Genomic DNA, 16,990 nt, shown 5'->3' with positions numbered 1-16,990 from the left:
ATTTATTTTTTCTCCATCACACCAACCCTAGCCCTGCGATATGCTGATGACTTGTCGGCGCCTCTTGTCCAGTCTCAGCCAGGATTGGCTCCAGCTCCCCCCCGCAACCTTCAGCAGTATCAGGGGTATAGATAATTGATGGCTGGATGAATGGATGAATGGATGGATGGATATTTAATAGGACGTATTGTGGCGACAATTTAGGACCACAAGTCAAAACACGTCAGTTAAAGTTAAATATACTATAAACTCTATGTTGCTAGAGTCTTGGCCTCCACAGTGTCACATGTGTGAGTGTTTTTAGGGAACAGTCAACGATTTCAATTTCATTTTTTGATAGAATTTGTTTAAACGTTTCTTTTGTAGCTATTTTAAAAATGAATATGTGTTTTCACCAGAAGGATCATTATAATGAAGGAACACTTTTTTTACTTCCCAGTTAACAGGCATTTCATTGATAGTTACTGTTTCGTGACCAGCTAATAATATAATATGATATAACATAACATAATATAATATAATTTAAAAATAACTTGACATAACGATTCAAAAAAGATGTAATTAGTCTCATTCTACTCACAAGGTTGAGGGGCAGAAATCGGAAGGAAGTGAGCACTAAGGGGAAGCGAACCAAACCAGACAGAAGCCAATAAAACCACAGCTCCTTCCCCTCAACAGCCCCCTCCTTGAGATGCAGATCATCCGTGATCACCTGTTAGTCCTGGACACATGGGGGGGGGGGGTAAGCTCTCACCGACCTCTCAGACACAGCCTAGCAACACCCCTGTGTCCTTATCCCTGCGGACACCCACACAGCCTCACTTGCTCCTCTTCGCCACCCACCCCCCTCCTCCCCAAGGCCTCCCACCCAGACCCTCAGTCCTCAGCGAAGACCCCAGGCCAGCGGCGAACAAGGGGGCTCCTGAAAGGGCCCTGGACTGGCCTTTGTCTGGCCTGTGCTGCAGAGTCCCTTTATTTACACAGTCTTTAACGCTGTATGTTTTCTTGTTGCTTAATTGCATTGGCCTTTGCTGCCCCTTGGTCAATCAATACCATCTCTCCAATGACATCAGCCGCTCTATTCAGCAGAGCCTTCCCAGGTGACGGCTGTTTCGTGGGAGAGACGGTGGGAATGAGTCTTGCAAATGTACGCCCGCATGCCCCCCCCAACCCACCCCAGCCCTAATCACTGACTCCGTCCGTGTACACACATCTGCCCACGTATCCCAGCCATGTACAATATGTGTCTTTATTTGTAGTTTTCTTTGTAGCTAATCAATCTACAACCACGTTGCCTTTGTTAATTCCTAACTGTACTCGTTCAGGCTCTCAGGTTGAGGGTGTGGGTGTGTCTGCTTCAGCTGCATGTCATCTGGCTGGCTCCAGGCTCCACGGTTGAGTTCACTGCACGATAAGTTTGGCTGCATGCGACAATCATTGCCATCAAAACAGTTTTGCTGACCCTTGACTCTGGAGGAGAGTGGGAGAGAGAGAGAGAGAGAGAGAGAGAGAGAGAGAGAGAGAGAGAGAGAGAGAGAGAGAGAGAAAGAGAGTTGACATGCCTTTACCACTCCTGAGTGTGAAGAGTGTGTGTGTGTGTGTGTGTGTGTGACCAACCACATTAATCATAAGAGGTCCAAGCCTCTCCTGTGTCCAATTCAGCGATGATTCTCTAGTGCAGCACCATGGCAATGTTTAGACAGAGGCGGACGTAATTATCTTTTTGTGTACTTTAATAAGGTGACATCCGAGTGTTCCTATGACTCGGGCGCACGCACCCAAAAACGACATTACAGTGATATTATCCCCTTCATTCTGTGTGATTAAAACCTAAATGATTAAATGCCACTAACTAACATAACTGGTATGCAAATTTGATGATTTAGTGAGTTGAAGAACACAGGGATTTTTTTTTCGCCAAATGGGGACCATTTAAAGTCGACCTTTGGAAATGTTTTTTTGAATGCAATGTGATGGCGCTGTTTAATTTGAAGAGGCACTTATCTCAAAGTCAACATCTTACTTCTGTTTTCCTGTCGCACACTCAGTCGCCATATATTAGGCAGTAGCCTGGCAACCACAAGAGTCGAGCCGCACCAAATGGATATGTTTGCAATATGACGGGCCCGGTGTGCTCCTTACCGCTGACCCCGCCTGCCATTTTGTTCCTGTCCTGCGAAGGTGTCAGTGATAAACGTTACCTTGTCTCAGCAGGTGTGCCTGGATGGAGGGCCCTGCCGCACGGAGGGGGTCACCAACCCCACCGTGATTCCCCCCATTTATTTGAATAATGGGCCATTAGGACGGCTGGATATCCAATGTTAAAGTAGCTGTATGTGTCTCCTAGATAAAAGACATAATTACCTGGGAGAGAGAGAGAGGGAGAGGATGTGTTGGTGCACACTTTTCCTCAGCTGGGCTCCAGGGCTCAGAATTTCACACACACTCCTGCCTTTAGGGGGCGACAGAGAGAGGTGCAGGAGACGAGGCCGTTGCTCACACACAGCATCAGCGGTGTTAGTGCACAGACAAAGTGAGTCACAAAGTGAAAACGCAAAAAGACACCTATAGCAATTCAGATGAAACTCTGACAAATTGTTAAAATAATTTTGTCGTACACACACAGTTTAATTTAGGTCTCCTGGTTGGTGTTTAGTCGACATCATCACAAACTGGACTTACTCATCTTTTAAGTCAAATCTGCTCAAATAGGTGAAAAGAGATTCATTCAGTTTCCAGGATGAAGGTTCTTGCTTAAACTAAAGCATGGGCTTTTTTTTTAAAACTATTTCCCGGCAATTACAGTCCTCATTGGGTTGCTTAATATCATGGTGAACAGAGAGTGGGCAATTTGTAGACCTTTGGCTTGCTAAGAGATACACCTTTTTGGTCGGAATTGTGACTCCTTTTGCATTTTAATAATTCCGGTTCAAGAGAGACTTGCCATGCAGCCTGTGAAAATGCAGACAGGAAAATTTGGAGTGGTATTTATATGAACCAAAAAAGATTGCCAATTAAAGATGAGTTCTTTATCATTTATTTGCCCTTGGGGTTGTACTCCTCAATTGCTATAAACCTTATAAAAGCATCCTTTTAGCGCAAAGAATAGGAGCCCGTTTTTGTGACCTCCTCTAATGCATTTCCTTCCATCTTCACTGCCTCAAAAAAAGTTTTCACCTCTCCACAAAACCATGTTAATTGCCATCACGGGCCCAGTATAAAGAAGATATCTACACGTAATTATCCAAATATGGTGGCAACCCATCTGCAGAAAGCCATTGAAATTACTAAATTGTATTTTCTCCTCTTCGTCTTTCATTTTGGACACATTGTTTGTCAAAAGGCTTCAGAAATGTGCAGATGGGTAATCCTTGTGTCTACAAGGAGCAGCCTGGTTCAAGGTGAGTGTTTCATACCCCTAAGCCCTTCTGTTTCTCCATTGTCCTGTTTAGGTTACATATCCTGATGGGATGTTCGCAGCACCAAAATAGCGACTTTCCTTGTACACATGCAAACACACACACACACACACAGGTTTGCACAGCTATCCTTATTTGGACTGATCGTTCACTTCTATTCATTGTGGACAGCCAAACCAAAACCTTATCCCTAACTTTAAACATGACCAATTCATACCAAACCCTAACCCTAACCCTAACCATAACCAAAAAGTAAAGAAAGAGTTTATTAATTCTCAATGTTGCAATTTAATTCAAACTTTAAAGAGCTAAACAATGGCCGTAGTGTGACTGGAAGCACTTACCTCAAAGATGTATGAGGCAAAGCAAAAAAAAAGAATCACTTGACGATGGCTCCCATTGAGCTAAAAAGAACCAAGCTGCTCAAGCGGCCGCCCCATGAGGCAATGCGCCTCTGCAGCGGCCGGGGTTCGATTCCAGCCCGCTGCCATTTGCTGTGTGTCGTCCCCCATTCTCTGTGCCCTCCTTTCACTACTAGACTCTCTCTGTCCTATCAGATAAAAGCCCATCAAAAAATATACGTCAAAAAAGAAGCACAAAAATATTCAGCCCCAAATCATTGGGGAGTTGTTGTCACAATATGACAGTAACACTTAACCAGTGACACGTTATCTTATTATAGGAGCACGTATCCTCCCGTCGTCGGAGTTTAAATCAGGTTTCAAGAGACACTTATACAGAGGATGTTTTTAACTTGTCGATTCCTCATTTTAAATTTTGGATGAAAACAAATTTCTCCAAATGTTTTAAAGGTTGATTGTATCACCTTTTTTGGAATACACCACAAGCGAGTACACTCCTGTACAAAAACAATCCTCCATATCGACTCAACCCCATAAGTATCTTTAACCCTGCATCCAGCTCTGTTTGAAGGCAGGAGAATGCTTTTCTCATGAGGACATTTTGCGCCCAGCCTGTCAGGATGATAAAGTATTTTCCAGAAGATAACAACTTATTGGTGAGTGTTACTGTCACACTTCACAAATCACTCCCCACTGTTTTTCTTTGGGTTCATTTTCGGCTGTTTAGCTCAATGCGAATGTTTTTTGTTTCACCGAGTGAGTTCCAGTTTTTCTTTCAGAATAAAAGCAATATCAGCAGAGAATGTATAGTTGCATAATTGAACCATTTTGTACAATATGTTCTATGAATGCAAATGATGGGTATGTATATGTTTCTCATTATTCTCCAATTGACACAAAGTTTATTCCAAAACAACTGTATAGTGAGATATGATACTTGCAAAACTGCACTGCAAATTGAAATAGTATTTATTTTGTCCTTTTACAAATGAATTTCTCAAATAGTTTTAATGGGTCTTTTATCATCCTTATTGCGATATACTGTTGACGTTTGTACTGAGAGATCAAAGAGAAACGCAGCAAAACATCCATCAAAACCAAACCTCAGCTGCAGGGAGGTTGTCTGGAAATTCAGACACTTTAACTGGTCCAGATCCTCAGTGTGTCTCTGCAGAAACGTGACCATCGGTATCAGTCATCAACAAGTTGGAGACTGGTCTTTGACTTTCTTGGCTGGGTTGACTTCTCGACAGTTTCTTTTCATCCTGCTCCAACTTGTAGCATCGTCTTCTCAAACTAATCAGAATGATGTAAGTCTTCATATCCACTACAAATGACTTTTTTTCATGCACTTTTAAATAGTTTGACAATATATTCCTCTATATATGATTCCAAATATCGATATATTAACAGTTATTCTCTCTTAACGTGTTACTCAGCATCTTAGCAGGTACAACTTCAGTGCTGCTCTGAAGTCGACAGGAGTTTCACAGAGAAAGTGAATAAAGTGTGAATGTGCTCACATGATATTCAGTAAAGAAGGGAACCCACACACTACAGCCTCTTACTTTGTCTTCTCTTCATTCATTAGTAGAATATATTCAGAAGTGACATTAATTTGTTTGAAACTTTGTCCTCCGAGTTGTTTCTTGAATAAAGTCTGGAGTCAAATTAAATACACTACGTATTTTTTAGCAAAGATGTATTTGTAAGGGGGAAGAAATGGCCTTGGGACATCCCTCTTCTGATTCAACATGTTTTGTGCATGCAATACTATTTAAATAGGAGAATTGCGACTTGACTATGGACCTTCTGTTGAAGGTAACAGTCGATATCCTTGAAAAGCTTTTGAATCTGTTGCTCCAAAGCTGCTCTGTGCAGCTGGAGTGAAGGCAAGGACACGCTCGCCCATCTTGCAATGATACGTCCATGACTCATGCTGTTATGTATTGTTTATTTAAAAAATGAAGGAGATCTTGGAAGACTGAAGAAGCAACCCAACTATAATTACTCCTCTGAATTTCCTGTGTTATCTACGTGATAAATTTGCTGTGAAATCAATACAGATCCCAAGGCTGGCTGCTTTGAGATCCCTTCCATTTTTAAGGATGTGCCTCTCACTTCACTTGTGGGTTTTATTTTCTATATGACTTGGTTCTGTGTCCTGTGTCCTGTTTTCTGTGAAGGCACTTTCTAGTTGAGGTAGTCAGAGAGGTGAGTTGATCGTGTTGGAGCCCTGTCAGGTGACCTTGTTGCTTTATTGCCCAGACACACTATATGTCCACTCTGTAATGGTTCTTCCGAGCATCCAGCTATTGAACAAGTTGACCAGTTCCTTCATTTATGTCCTAGTGGCTATACCATCAACATTAGCTTCCCCTTCTAATGGTACGTGACTCTCTCCACATCAGTGAAAATAATTGATTGGATCAATTCTTCATTGTTATTTGAAAAGCTTACAGCTTTTCAAGCGACTGACCTTGACTGGGGCATTTGTCTTGTACCCACATACGAGCGGGGCTAAAACGCTTCCAGATCGTGTTAGCTAAGTACAGTGCTTTTGGCCCTTAGCCTCCACAGCAGGGTTTACTAAACAGCTATATGGCTCTCCAAGGCCAAGCACTGGCCTTGCAACAGATGCCTAGTGCTGGAAATGGAGATATTCAAACCTAAAGTTACGCATGTCAAGTAATGTCCGCAGAACGATTCCATGCAACCCATAAATCTAATAACACACATTTCATGAGTGCCGCAGCGGATCTTCTCTCTCTACTCCCTCTGACACAGCTCACCACTTTCACACAGCAGGGCAGAGATGTTAAGACTGACCCCCCCCCCCCCACAGCCCCCCCACATTCCGCAGCTCCTCAAATTCATTGCATTCATTTAAGAGATGTTAATATCCAGCCGTGTTTAGAGTTGGACTCTTTTGCCAGAAAACAACTCATCTCCTCCGCTGTGTTTCTCTCGAGGGGCCAAAAACACCCATTCACACACCTTAACACCAATGGCATGGTGATCTACTGCTAAACCTCTCTAAGTGCATGTATTTGTAGAGAAAAATTGCAAAGCCACTCAATCTGATAGGCCTGACTATCATCGTGAGTCTCCACAGTACAAGTGAGCCCTCAGGTTTAATTAAACTTTTTCTTTTTCTTTTTTGTAAAAGTGCATCTCCCATGAAAATCCACCCCGGCGTCTGTGTGCGTCGAGAAGCTCTCCCACTTTTGGTTTCTCCTCGAGTGGTCGATACATTAAAACTTGAACTGATTGATTTCAGCATGCCGCGCCATCAGTGTCCTCACGCAGCCGTTAACTACATCTGAAGTGTCTTAGTCATCAGGCTTTAAGGCCGGGGATTGATAATAGCTTGACCAGCAGGGCCTATCTTACCCATCCTTTTTCAGGAGGTCTTGTATTTAGCACCTTGAGGCACTTGTGGCAAATCTCAAACACTACAAGGGTATTCACAGAGCGGCTGAGTGGAAGGCTTTTTCTCATTCGTCCGCACCTCATGAATACATTCCAACTCTAACTAACTACTTTGCCTTAATGTGGAATTTCAAACAAGCTATGAGGCCAATTTATTTATTTGTATTCTCTGCGTCTTAGTGATACTCTCGAGCACGGTGATGGCAGGGAGGATAATCTCTGTCTTTCATCAGCAAAGTGGCCCTGCACAAAACCCATCAGTAAATGTATTCACTATTGATTGATGGTCGCTCCTGCACTACTAGGCAACACTATTATTATCATGCATAGATTCCAGGCTAGCCACAATAAAATCATTGTCTTGATTTAAGGTATCCACCCCCAAAGGTGTCATAATAGCACCACTGGTGTTTGCCTCATATTGCTTTCTTCCTCAACAATTACTGGCATTCCCTGTCATCATCATCTTCACACGAACCATCTAGTCTCGCAGCCGTGTCAGAAGAGGAGGTTTTCTTATGTGTTTGTGTGCAACAGGTGTAAACACATGTGCAAAGGAGATTCAAGAAACTATAAAAATCTGTTATAATTTTTCTCTTCTTCTCTGTTCATCTGGGGCAGGAGGTGCAACATAAAAGTGGCGAAGAAAATAAATATAAATCGTACTTTTTACACATTTGAGGTCTTCACAAACAAGGCGCGGTGTGTCTGCACTATGTAGATATAATTAAAACATTTTTTATATATATATTGGTTATAGCTATCAGACATGTAAATGATCAAAGTATGCTAGTATTTAAGTCAAATATTTTATCATAATTATGTGTTATATATGCTTTTAAAAAAAAGAAGCAACTTAGGGTAAGGGTTTACGGTCAGGTAGATAACCATAACCCTAACCCTAACTTGTATAATAATAATAAAATAATAATGTGTTTTTATGCTTGAATTTTTCTACAAATATGGCTTATTTTTGCGCTTCTTTGTGATATTTCTGTGCAGATATTGAGTAATTTGTTGCTAAAATAACATATTATTATCCAACTCTGATAATGCGGTAATAATAACATTTACCTCTTATGTTCTGTGGCTCTAAGTCCGTGTCGACACATGTGGATCAATATAACAAACAGTATGTGTTAGTTGTCTGCCTCCTGGGAGAAGCCCGGGTCCCGCAGCACTGTGAATCACTGTGACCTTGGTTATCAATCATTGTATCAGGGTATCTAATGTAAACGCAACTGTGGCGTGGATAACATGCCACATCTGCTCTTTGGCCAGCGCTGCTTCTTGGTTACCAAGCGATTTATTAGGGCGCGCTGGGTGAGGAATAATAGGTGTCAGTGTACAGATCAACCGGCGGCTCTTCCACAGGCGCACTATTATCTCCTAAACAGGCTGTTGTGACATTATGGCTTGCCTAAGTTTTACACCGGATAGTTTCGTGTCCCACAAACACATCCCGAAGAGCGAGCGCCACAGTGGCACGGGTTAAAAGCGCCGTGCGCCCGCAGCGAGCTGTGTGTTTGCGCTGGAGACCAATTTATTGCCGATGAACATATGGCCAATATTTTGTCACACGTCATAGCGAGGGGGGGAAAACAAACACGGTGCGATGTGAGCGAGTCAGCAAGAGCCCAGCCACTTGGCCATCCGTGCAAACGCTCCTGGACAATATGAGAAAAGGAGCACTTGCTTTCTGGGTATATAAAGCACATCAGGCTTATCTCTGCACGCACTCCTGACTCCCATTTGGAGATATTTCATTAACTCTGCGCGCAGTCTTAACGCTGGCTACTCATCCGGCCCCCTCTCCACTATAGGTAAGCGCTCCAGTCAGTTTGCATACACGGGTTTCTCCGTTTTCTTTCACAGCTTATAATAGACACTGCTTATTTTGCTGTTTTTGCTGCAGTTTTCCGCGCACCAGCGTGCACCTTGCTCCCTGACGGTTAAAGGAACCTGAACCTCTTTCTTTACTGGTATCTTTATTTATAATAGCATGCTTATTCAACGTGTAGGCCTGGGCGTTTATTTTCTTTAGCCAGCAGTGATCATCACGCACACACGTGGGTAGTCTGAGCTTGGATGAATGTTTTCTTTGTGGTGGCCTGAACCTCGTTCAGGAGAATTAATGTACACAGCATTTGGAAAACTCTTCATTTCTTTGAAAATTAGAATTGCAAATATGAATAGGTTTTTTTTGTTTGAATCCATCCAGATTCACACAACCGGAGAAATTAACACTTGATAAACCAAACGCTAACCGCTCGAATAATTGTTGAGTTTGTAATTTGTTACTATGAAGAGCATTTTGATATATATTGAACATATACGAGGATAATGTATGTTTGCGTGCAGCTGAAGTATTTAAAAAGTCCTTACCAGTCTTTATATCATAACATGCATCTGGATCTATTGCACATCTTCCAAACTATTGGTTATTAGAAGTTGCCTAACTGTACACAAAAAGCACCCCCTGTTGTTTCTTAAAAGTGCCGGTAGAGACCGCTAGAGCTCTTCAGATGTCAACAGCTGTCAGTGTTACTACTGCACAAACACACACATGCACGCACACACACACATAGTCACACACAGGCTGACGAACAAGGAGGACAAGTTGTCTGCACTTGTGCCATCCAGAGCAGAGCAGGGCCAGATCAGCTTCTCGTGGAGAGGATGATTTATCATGATTTATCTATTCATCTATTTATTTAATTGTTTGATTAAGTTGCATTAATAATGTTCCACATGTTTGCAAAATAACAGTGGTCCAATTTGATTTATATGAAGAAGTTTCAGGGATTCAGTCCATTTTTTTCCTCTCCCTCCTCCCTGAACACACACACACACACACACACACACACACACATACACACATACACACACAAACACACAGGTCAGAGCGATACTGAAAATAGGAAGTGATTAAAAAATAATAAACCTCTTTTCAGCAATTCGTCTTACATAGTAGAGAGTGTAGGAGAAAAAGATTAAGGCGATGGCACAGCGTGGCATGAAATTCACCGTTACAAATAAACTGGTGGTTTAACAAATGAAGGCATCTCCTCGGGGCACGGGCGCACCGCTATAATCTCGCCGTGACATGTTTAATCATTAGAGGAAAGGAGGAGAAGAAAGACGTTGTGCCCGGGAGGAGAAGGTGGCGGGATTTCTGTAAAAAAAAATCCAAACGGGTTCCAAAATGATTTGTACCCTGCGGCCAAGTGTCCTCGGGCCATGGCTTAGCCCCCATAAATAAACCGGACCCGGCTTTACCTGCATATTATATATAGGCTTTTAATCATAGAGGGAGGAAATCGGTCTTGTCACTCTGTTCCATTTATCACGGACACCCGGAGGCGGGCGGGGTTACCTTTATCAAAGACTGACTCTCTGCCGGAGGCGTCAAAACGCGCTGAAATTCCGCGATTAAAAGCAGACGATGATCAACATTATTATGGATCCTCCCGCGGCATTTTTCTTATTTGCGCATTCAATCGAACGATTTATTTAATCAGGAATATAAAAAGCTCTTTCTTCACTTATTTGGCAACAATCGTGGGCTTGAATTTTTAGGAGGGAATTATCATTAATCAGACGGGGCCCGTGTTTTTTTTGGAAGGGGAGGGGGTTCATCCGCAAAATTAATTGTTTTCGGACGAGTCCATTGCTGCTGTGTTTGAAGAAGAAGAAAAAACACATGTAAGGAGCTGTAATAACCAGTCAGCTCTGTCGCTTATGATTTCAAAGTGGGAGCAATGGAGAAAGTGTTGATAGCACAATTACAGCAGCAGTGATCACGTGGAAAAAAGGGTTGTGGGTGTTCATGGTTTTACGCACAGTTTTTTACGCACAAGAGTTTAATATGCATCACAGAGAGTATTGCTACTACAGCTACGATCAGAAAGTCTCGTTTTAGTGTCACTTGTGAAGATTTCGTGTCAACATGGACTCAAATCCAGCACCGGCCTCGTGCCCCGTATTGTCCTTTAAATCCTGACGCATCTGTAAAGGCCCTTTTCTATACTGTCCATCTTACCACTCACACACACAGAGGACTGTCCGGAGAGGATTTGGGGAAAACCATCAGAGCAACTTCCTGAGATTGTTAGAATCAGAATATTTAATATTGCAACTTAAACATTACAGATACAAAGCAAATAAAAAAAGAATAAAATACAAGAATAACAATAATAATAATAGGCCAATAAAATAAAAAACAAATTCTCAAAACCTACCGTGTCCTCTGATACTAAATTAACTTCCCATGAATGCACATGTAAACGCATCCTGAGCGGATGTACTGCACTCTGCACATTTTCCAGTGTTGGTCCCGTTGACTCGTCCCACTCTGCACATGGCCATTGTCAGAGCGCAAAAGGCGAGCGGCCTGTTTGAACTACCTGAGAAAGTAAACAGGTAAACAGAGAGCGATAGGCTCTCCAAGTGGAGTACGTCCACTTAGCCTGTGTGCACATTTACCTCTTCTTTCCGAAACCCTCGGCTCAAGTTGATCAAATAGTACATCCCCGGCAACTGGCCACATGCACCAGTCTGCACCCCAGTGCGCTCCCGTGCACGCACCGTCACCGAACCTACTGTGACTCCCCTCTTGTCACTGTGCCACACTCACACTCACACACAGCTAAAAGCAAGGCAGAGTGACACGGGTGACAAGTCTGTGTGCTCTCACACATGCCTGATTTGGCTCCACACACTTTCAATAAGTCTCAGTGAAATAATGTCCTTCATGGGCCAAGTGAGTTTCCTGTGCGCACGGAGGTTGCAGCCTGGGCCAGTCCTCCGCGGTGCGTAAAGCTCTCTGGGCTTCTTGTCTTGTCTCCTGCGGGCTGGGTGTCCCTTCTTGGGCTGGATGTCCCTCTGCACATGTCGGATTTAGTGCATCAGGTCAGTAACCTCTCTTCCCCCCTTAGAGGGGGCTCAGACGCAGCTCCATGTTTGTCCATGCAGCCCGTGCGGCTCAATGGAGCCTTTGTGGGATGTTGAGACTTGTGATTAATTCTGCCAGTGTGGTGAAATATTTAACTCGGGCCTGTGTGTCAGGTGCATACAGATCATCTGGCAAGTAAAGCTTGAACAGATAATATTAAAATGTAAATGTAAAATAGGCTGATTCATTTATTAATCTTCGAATAATGCAAAAATATATAGATAATGTGAATCCATATTTTTGAATATTACAATAATATTATGAATCATAATATTTTATAAATTTAATTAGATTTCAGTATTTATTCAAATATTACAGTCTCCATCTTTTCCTCGAAAATGAGACTGTCTGCTGTGTTTATTCAAATACGTGTGTGTGCTGAGATGAAGGACCTTCCTTAATATTGTGGAAGGGCCCAGGAATTGAATGAAGAGATAGTCCATTGAAAGCAGTTGAATGCCATGACAACTAGGAACAACCTCAGATTTATTCCAAACAGTTAGAAAGCATTGTGCGCGGGGCGTCAATCATCCATTATTTCGCCCCTGAAATAAATGCAAAAACTGCGGCCGCACAAAAGCTTCCAACAGGAGCCGGACATTTGTCTACATTTCCCCCATTGTCTGCAGCTTAGCAATCGGTTTGTATTTGTGTTTGCCCCGGGTCCGACCACCCAGGATGCGCAGAGGACTTGGTTAAAAAGAAAAAACGTGAAACATTGTCACCCACATCACATACTGGATAGGAGGCAGAGGGAGGAGAACGAAAGGGAAAGTCTTGAAGGGGAGGAAAATAAAGTAAGCAACAATGATACTCGGGTTTCCACAGGAGAGAGGAGGGGAAAAGGCAAAGATGGAGCACTTTAAAGGAGGGAGGAAAACAAATATTAGGATGCGCTGCCATGATGAAAGTGAGGAGATTTATTGAGGGGGGGAGAGAAAAAAAATCAAAATTATGAGTAGAATTAATTCATGGAAAATATGCATAAATATACTGGTTTAGGCCTTTTGTTTTTTATTGTAAACCTGCGTGGATGCACCGTTATTCGTATTACTATTATTATAATAATCATTGTTATCATTATAAGTATCATTATTATTAATAGCAGTGGGCTGTTAATATTATCGGTGTTGTTATTGTTGTTTTTATAGGCCTCATTATCACTCACTCATTTGGATGGGCCCAGTGTCTTAAACACTTTGCCTAGCGGTTTCAAACAAACACGGTCCTGCTTCAGTTCCACACACATGCCTCTTGTCCTTAAGCCCTGGCAAAAATATTGACTCAGAAGGTTTACATAAATTAACCGGCGAAATATTTGAACAACAGCTGCTCTTTGTGGCTGAAAAAAAAAAAAAAATTATATTTAACAACTTCGTGCACCTACATCCCCAAAAAGAAATGCACTCGAGGAAAGTCAAATAAAAAAAAAAAGGTAAAAAAAAGCCATGGAGCAATTTGTTCAAACGTGTTGTTTTTGTAAGTATTGCGAGGATACAGATACTTGGAGGTTCTTTGTATGTAAATAGGGTGGTAAAAAAAAAAGAAAAAGGCCCTCCCCGTCTTTGTAATTAATTGACACGTTACACCACTCATCATGCTCTGAAGCACCAATGGTAGAGGCTCGGATCTCCCCAAAACCCACAATTTCACATCTGCAAACACTGTCTTCATCCACTTGACTCCTAAGACCCGCCCACACGTGGCCAACCTTTCGCGGTTTTTAATGCTTTTTCACTGCAGGTTCATGTGTTGAGACCAACCTTATATGGACCGATCGGACAAGGTAATGGCTTATTTCCCTCTAGCACCCAGCAGCAGCACAGTATCCATGAGCCACACATAGCACTCCAGCCACTTTGGCATCCTCCCTGGACTTAACAGAGGCTGCAATCCTCCCCTTGCTCGGCTCGCTCAGGCTATGGTTCACCCACAGTGGCTGCTTTGACTGTATTTCCGCGCATAGAGCGACTCCTACTCATCCTTCTCCTCCTGAAACATCGCCTCTGCTTTCTCTCTTTTCTCCTTTTTTTTATTTGTTTGTTTGTTGCAACGACACAAAAACAGCCGGATTGTCCGAAGAGGAAGGAGAAGAAGAAGAAGGAGAAGAAGAAGGAGAAGAAGGAGGAAAAAAAAGCTGCTGCAGCAACTTTTTCCCCCTGCATATTTCCCCCCCTCCACCAGAATATGTCGTTGACCAACACAAAGACGGGCTTTTCTGTAAAGGACATTTTGGACCTTCCTGACACGAACGACGAAGATGGATCTATCACCGGCGCGGAGGAAGACACGGAGGGATCGGAGACCACGTCCACGACGAAAACCGCTGGAGTTTTGGTGCAAAGTCCGCTAGAAAACGCTCAGAACCTGCCTTTAAAGAACCCCTTTTATGACAGTAGTGACAATCCTTACACACGATGGCTTGCTACTACGGACAGCATCCAGTATTCATGTAAGTAGAGTCTCACAATCCTCCTTGATCACGTCGATAATGACTTCCATCGGTTTTTTTATTTCCTGGATATGTGTGTGTGTGTGTTGCATTTAGACATACTCGATGGCATGCAGCCTCCTATGTTCCACGGTACCGATGCCCTTGGGTGGCGTGCATGCGTTCATCTCCATGCACCGTGCGCTTGTCTTGGGGCGTTTGGCTGCTCAGCGAATGCATGCAGTGTTTAGGGGCTCACCTCATTTTGAGAATTTAATGAATTTGTGGAAAAGAAAACAAAAAAAAAACAAAAAAACACACGGGGCTGTAAGTTGCTCGGAGTGTAACTGCGGTGTGGAACGCATGGGGCTGCATTCTGTGGGGATTTGTGCGCAGACAATGCATCTTTTAATGCTTCACTGACTCGAGCTGCTTGTGGGAAATCTGGGCTGGAGAATGTTTTTTTGTTTTTTTTGTGCTTCCCACGTTTAAATGGCACCAAAGTGTTAAAATCAGCAAAACGGCCGAGCTGTGTTATAATCCAGTCATGTTGTAAACATGTTTCGTGGCTTGTAAATCTGTGCGTAATCCGGTTTTTGACAAGTGCTCGATCATTAACAGCTCTTTTTTTTTCCCTCCTATTACGCACCAGCACAGTTCATTTCCAAATGCATGGCAACTTTTTTTTATGGCCTGTGCTTGAGATGATAAATAAAATGCCCACTGAGAACTTCACAACATAACATTTTGACAGTGTTTCTCCCGTTTCTTGCCGCAGTGCACGGTCTCTCCGCCAGCTCGCAGGACTCGGCCAAGTCCCCGGAGCCGTCCGCGGACGACGAATCGCCGGACAACGACAAGGAGACCTCCAGCAGCGGCGGCAGCGACTCCGGCAAGAAGCGGAAAAGGCGGGTGCTGTTCTCCAAGGCGCAGACCTACGAGCTGGAGCGCCGCTTCAGGCAGCAGCGGTACCTGTCCGCCCCGGAGAGGGAGCACCTGGCCAGCCTGATCCGCCTCACCCCGACCCAAGTGAAGATCTGGTTCCAGAACCACCGGTATAAGATGAAGAGAGCCCGGGCCGAGAAAGGTATGGAAGTGACCCATCTCCCTTCTCCTAGGCGGGTGGCCGTGCCCGTCTTAGTCAGGGATGGAAAGCCTTGTCACACTCTTAAAGCTCAGGACTTGGCGGCCACTTTTCAGGCCGGGATCCCCTTCTCGGCTTACAGTGCCCAGTCACTCCAACACATGCAGTATAACGCGCAGTACAGCGCCGCGGCCACGCCACAGTTCCCCACAGCACACCATTTGGTGCAAACGCAACAGTGGACTTGGTGAGAGAAATGATAGAGACTTGGCTTGGAGGCACGATAGGGAGTTTCACCACAAAGCAAAGAGAAAGAAAGAAAAAAAGAAACACAAAAAAAACAAAAAGACTTTTCATTTTTGCAGCTTGACTCATATATATACTACCATTTTTATTCGGGGCTCATGTGTGCGCCGTGTTTACGTGTTTTCGTTCAGAGAACTGGGTCCAAACCTCTCCCGTATAGATTTTATTAAGAATGTCAATGCTCTTCTTGTGAATTTTTTTTTGATTTGTAAAAGTATGCTGTGTGTTGGTTGTAGAGATGTTTCCTCTCTTTTTTTTTATTTTTCATTTGTCCCTTCGTGTTATTATCAGCACGTGCGAACCACTTTATAATTATAGAAATTTTTAATTTCTTGCTTCTTTTATGGACCGAAAAAATATTTATGGCCAAGAATAAACACTGGCAACTTTTCAGCTATTTTTCCTTTTTGGTTTTTATTTCCTGTAAATATCTTGTGGCACATGTTTGCAAACCTAGAGAACTTTTCGGGAGCGTTGAGCTGAAATATCGACCTATAAATATATATTATATTTCCAAATTTAAAAAACAAGCAAAATGAGGGAGTGATTTTTTTGGCTAAATCATAAATGTAAATATCAGTGTAGCCTCGCAGTGATGGCTGAAGATCCACATTTTTATAAGGATTTTTTTCAAATAAAAAGCTGTGTTTCTGAAAGAGGGTTTGGTTTATATACAAGTGTCCTATTCCACAATGAAAGGCTAAGAAGCTAAACGTCATATTGTGGCACAGAATGGAGCTCGATTATGGGAATAAATCTCCAGCGCACTTCAGCCTTTTCTCCTTTTTTAAACAAATTAATCCAGGGAATATATTTTTCCTTTTTGCTGAATCCGAACACCTCACTAATAAAGGGCCCAAAGTCACTCGTGAAATGAGACTAAAAACCACTTACTTAATATAAGAGGGCTTCTCCACATAAGAAGCTTTTGAGTCAAAAGCTCTTCTTTTCACTGCATCGCCAGCCACTCCCGGCCTCGGGTGTAAAGTGGACGGTTATGGA

The 16,990-nt window shown here is 43.0% G+C and overlaps 1 protein-coding gene across 2 annotated transcripts; it reads left to right on the top strand.

The window, feature by feature from the left end:
• Window positions 1-14,348: 14,348 nt before the first annotated feature.
• nkx2.2a (NK2 homeobox 2a) lies at window positions 14,349-15,933 on the top strand. Of its 2 annotated transcripts, none has more exons than XM_061083409.1 (2): window positions 14,349-14,619; window positions 15,377-15,933. In XM_061083409.1, the coding sequence occupies exons 1-2, from the start codon at window positions 14,355-14,357 to the stop codon at window positions 15,931-15,933; spliced, it is 822 nt and encodes a 273-aa protein (XP_060939392.1). In that variant the 5' UTR covers window positions 14,349-14,354. The 2 variants fall into 2 exon arrangements, with proteins under 2 accessions (XP_060939392.1, XP_060939391.1); XM_061083408.1 differs by having other exon boundaries at window positions 14,355-14,619; window positions 15,353-15,933.
• The last annotated feature ends 1,057 nt before the right edge of the window (window positions 15,934-16,990 follow it).

This window comes from Limanda limanda, chromosome 12 (assembly GCF_963576545.1).
Source record: "Limanda limanda chromosome 12, fLimLim1.1, whole genome shotgun sequence".
In the NCBI taxonomy this organism is placed as follows: domain Eukaryota; kingdom Metazoa; phylum Chordata; class Actinopteri; order Pleuronectiformes; family Pleuronectidae; genus Limanda; species Limanda limanda.
Note: the sequence above shows the minus strand (reverse complement) of the source record. Positions and strands in the feature narration are given on the sequence as shown.